At 62.4% G+C, this 3,352-nt stretch overlaps 2 protein-coding genes across 2 annotated transcripts in view; one reads left to right on the top strand and one right to left on the bottom strand.

Annotated features, from left to right (window-relative positions):
* The first annotated feature begins 110 nt into the window (after nt 1-110).
* On the top strand, nt 111-1,477 carry IFI30 (IFI30 lysosomal thiol reductase). Its single transcript, XM_031064045.1, has 6 exons — nt 111-592; nt 661-735; nt 807-902; nt 981-1,133; nt 1,213-1,281; nt 1,365-1,477. Exons 1-6 carry the CDS (start codon nt 554-556, stop codon nt 1,428-1,430), a joined length of 498 nt encoding a protein of 165 aa, XP_030919905.1. The 5' UTR covers nt 111-553; the 3' UTR covers nt 1,431-1,477.
* A 1,452-nt stretch (nt 1,478-2,929) lies between these two features.
* LOC106632026 (la-related protein 6-like) overlaps nt 2,930-3,352 on the bottom strand; it is a 2,424-nt gene continuing 2,001 nt past the window's right edge. Inside the window, exon 4 of the mRNA XM_014310582.1 lies at nt 2,930-3,045. Within this exon, the coding sequence (XP_014166057.1) occupies nt 2,930-3,045 (116 nt within the window). The remainder of the gene's footprint in view (nt 3,046-3,352) is intronic.

Below are 3,352 nucleotides of genomic sequence, written 5' to 3'. Positions count from 1 at the left end.
TGTGCTCCAGCCGGACCCTGCCCGCACCCCCTCCCCAGCTGCAGCTGGCATTTCTGCTTTTTAAGCATAAAACCCCTTTTTGGCTTATTCTGCCCCAAACAGAGCCGGGCGGTGACAGCGCCCTGTGAGCCCCGCGGGGCCGCAGCTTCCCCCTGGCACTGGGTGCTGGGCCATGCCCCCACCCACCCAGGCACATCCTGGTCTAAATTTGTTTTCCCCTGAAATGTTTTGGGGAAGTTCTGGTGGAAAGCCCCGAAAACTCCCGGCCACTCTCACTTCCCTCTAGCCCTGCACGCCCTCATCTCCCCCTTCTCCCCTGCACCCCGGAGCTTCACCCCATCCCTCCCGATACTAGAACGGGGGTGCAGCAGCCATACCCGCCCCGTGCACCCCGAAACCCTCCCGTGTGCAGGTGCAGAGCCGCTGCCCGAGCCTCCCGCACCCCGCGGCCGCTCCCGTGGAGCTGAGCCTGTACTACGAGAGCCTGTGCCCGGCGTGCCGCGAGTTCCTGGTGCTGAAGCTCTTCCCCACCTGGCTGCTGCTGCCCGAGGAGATGCTCAACATCACCCTGGTGCCCTACGGCAACGCCCAGGTAGGAGCCGGCGCTCCCGGCGCTGGTCCCGGTGCTGCCGGCCCCGCTCATCTCGCTCGGTCCCGCAGGAGAGGAACGTCAGCGGCAAGTTGGATTTCCAGTGCCAGCACGGCCCCGAGGAATGCCTGGGCAACATGATGGAGGTGACGGTGCCCGTTCCCACGGGGCTGGCACGGGGGGGTCCAGCAGCCCCTCACCTGCCCTGTCCCCCCAGGCCTGTCTGATGCACGAGGCCAAGAACTTCAGCACCTTCTTCCCCGTCATCTTCTGCCTGGAGTCGGGCAGCTCGGTCACCAAGAACCTGGAGGCTGTATGTCCCCCTCCCCGCCCCTCGTTGCCCCTCGTGGGGGATGTCCCTGTCCCCCTGAGCGTCCCCTGTGCCCGGCAGTGCCTGCAGATCTACGCCCCAGAGGTGGACAGCGGCCGCATCAGCGCCTGCGTGCAGGGGGACACGGGGGTGGCCCTGATGCACCACAACGCCCAGCTGACCGAGGCACTGGACCCCCCGCACCAGTACGTGCCCTGGATCACCATCAACGGGGTATGGCAGGGGGGCACGGGGTGCCAGGGGGGCTGGGACACCCTGGGGACCCCCCTGAGCAGCCCTTGTCCCCCCACAGAAGCACACGGACGAGCTGCAGGCACAGGCAGAGGCCTCGCTGCTGGGGCTGGTTTGTCACCTCTACCAGGTGGGACGAGGCTCTGTGGGGACAGCAGGGCTTGGGGACACGTCCCCGTCGCTGCTGGGGCTCTCATGGCTGCTCTCTGGCAGGGGGAGAAGCCTGAGGCCTGTGAGGGCTCCAAGGCCCAGAAGATCCCGCCTGGCTGCAGGCGCTGAGGGAGCTCAGAGGGAGAGGACAATAAAAAGGATATTTTTATGGAAAAGCAGCAGGATCTGGAGTGCTGTGGTGGGGGAGCAGGGAGGGGGTGGTTGTGCCCTGCCACAGTGGGAAGGGGACAGGGGCTGGGCACTGGGACTGCCCTCCAGACCTGGGAATTACCTGCTCCAGAGGGTCACAGAGAAGCCCCTTGAAGATTCCCAGGGAACTCTGCTGAGCAGCAGAACATTTCCTCTCTCCAAGTCTTGGGAAGCAGCTCCGGTGTCCATCTCTCTCCTCACACTGACAGCATTAGACTCGTTAAACTCAACCATTTCAGAGCACTGGGGCCAAGACCAGCCCAGTTCCCACCAGTTCCTCTCCATTCCCAACCTGCAGGCTTTGGATGGAATCTTTCCTGAGCACTTGTGACAAGCAATTCTCTCAGGAATTTCCCCGACCTGCTTGCCCCAGCAAGAGGCCATTCCCAGCTGGGGTCTGGGGGGTGAAATTCACCACAAGCACAAGGAATTCCTGATCCAGAGAATTCTCCTCACAGCCTGCAGAACAGCTCAGTGCCAGGGCCCTGCCTGGGTGATGGGCACCAGAGCCAAAGCTGCTTTGTTTTCCATCCCCCTCATCCTCATCCCAGAGGCTCCTGACTGCAGGGGCTGCTCAAGGCTCTCCTCACACGAGCTGTGACCCCTGCAGGTGTGGGACTCATCCCACCCCATCCCAGCTCTGGCACACCCTGAGAGCCGCCTGCAGCCTCCCCAAACCCTTTCCCAGAGGAGCTGGGGAGCAGGAGGGATACAAGAAACCCCCATGTTCCATCCTGAGAGATGCCAGAGAGCCTTGAGCAGCCAACAGCCAGGAGGAGCCATGGCCTTGCCAGCACAGCATCACTCTTGTCTCAGGCTCAGCCAGCCTGGGCACCCCTCAGTGTCCCCACCACCCCAAGGACAGCAAAGGAGGCAGCTGCAGGCAGGGACTCTCCTTCCCTTGTCTGGCTGCACCTCAGGCAGCAGCAAGGCCTGGAAAGATAAGGGAAAAAAAAAACCCAAACAACAAAAAAGCCACCAAAAAACAACAACACCAAAAAAAAAAAAAACAAAACCAAACCAAACCAAAAAAAACCCAACCCAAACCACCCCCCCCCAAAAAAAACCCACCAAAACCCCAAAAAAAACCACAAAAAACAAACCCCCCTCCCCCGCCACCAAAAAAATCACAGCATCAACCAGAGAGTGCCTGGAAACTTCATCTCTCTTTATTGCCCATTTCTCACCCAAAACCTGGACCCCAACCCCAGCTCTGGGCCCTGAGCAAGCACAGTCTCACTGGCATGAGTGCAGCACAGCTCCTGCCTCGAGCATCGCCCGTGCCCCACAACTTCTGTGCCCTGGCTCAGCTGCTCTGCCACTGCCCACAGCTCGCAGGACCATAGGAAAGCCTTCCTCTCGAAAGAAGAAGGGGAAAACAAGACAATGAGAACGCCCAGCCCTGAACTGAAGAAGCCTCAGCGCCGCAGGACGAGCTCTTCTCTCCCGAAGCTCTCGGGGCTGCGGGGCAGGGGCAGGACCCCGTCCCACAGGCTGAGGGGCTCGGACACCCCCTGGGCATCCCCGGGGGGACCTTTGGGACAGAGGCCGCTGCTCCAGGGTGTCCAGGACCCCGCTGCACCCCCCGGGCAGCTCTCGGTGCCCACCCCGAGCGCAGGGAGGAAGGAGCCGGGGAAGGCGCTGGAATCTCCCGGTGTGAAATCGCCGCCAGGCCAGGTCGGTGCCAGCAGCTCCTGGTCCAGGAGGAAGGACAGCGACCCTGCGGCATCATCCCCGGGCTGGGGAGCGCTGCAGGGCAGGGAACCCTCCCTGGGGCTGCGGGGGATGCTCAGAGCAGCCGCCGGCACCTTCCAAGCCGCTCTCTCCTCCCTGAATTTCTT

This window comes from Geospiza fortis, unplaced genomic scaffold (genome assembly GCF_000277835.1).
Source record: "Geospiza fortis unplaced genomic scaffold, GeoFor_1.0 scaffold80, whole genome shotgun sequence".
NCBI classification, from domain to species: domain Eukaryota; kingdom Metazoa; phylum Chordata; class Aves; order Passeriformes; family Thraupidae; genus Geospiza; species Geospiza fortis.
The sequence above is the reverse complement of the archived record's forward strand: the minus strand, read 5'-3'. Positions and strand labels throughout refer to the sequence as shown.

Excerpts from the sequence above, each read along its gene's own strand:
- IFI30 (XM_031064045.1), top strand. The coding sequence starts at position 554 with ATGCTCAACATCACCCTGGTGCCCTACGGCAACGCCCAG. Across the intron at positions 736-806 it reads GCCTGGGCAACATGATGGAG|GCCTGTCTGATGCACGAGGC; the intron begins GTGACGGTGCCC and ends CTGTCCCCCCAG. Across the intron at positions 903-980 it reads TCACCAAGAACCTGGAGGCT|TGCCTGCAGATCTACGCCCC; the intron begins GTATGTCCCCCT and ends TGTGCCCGGCAG.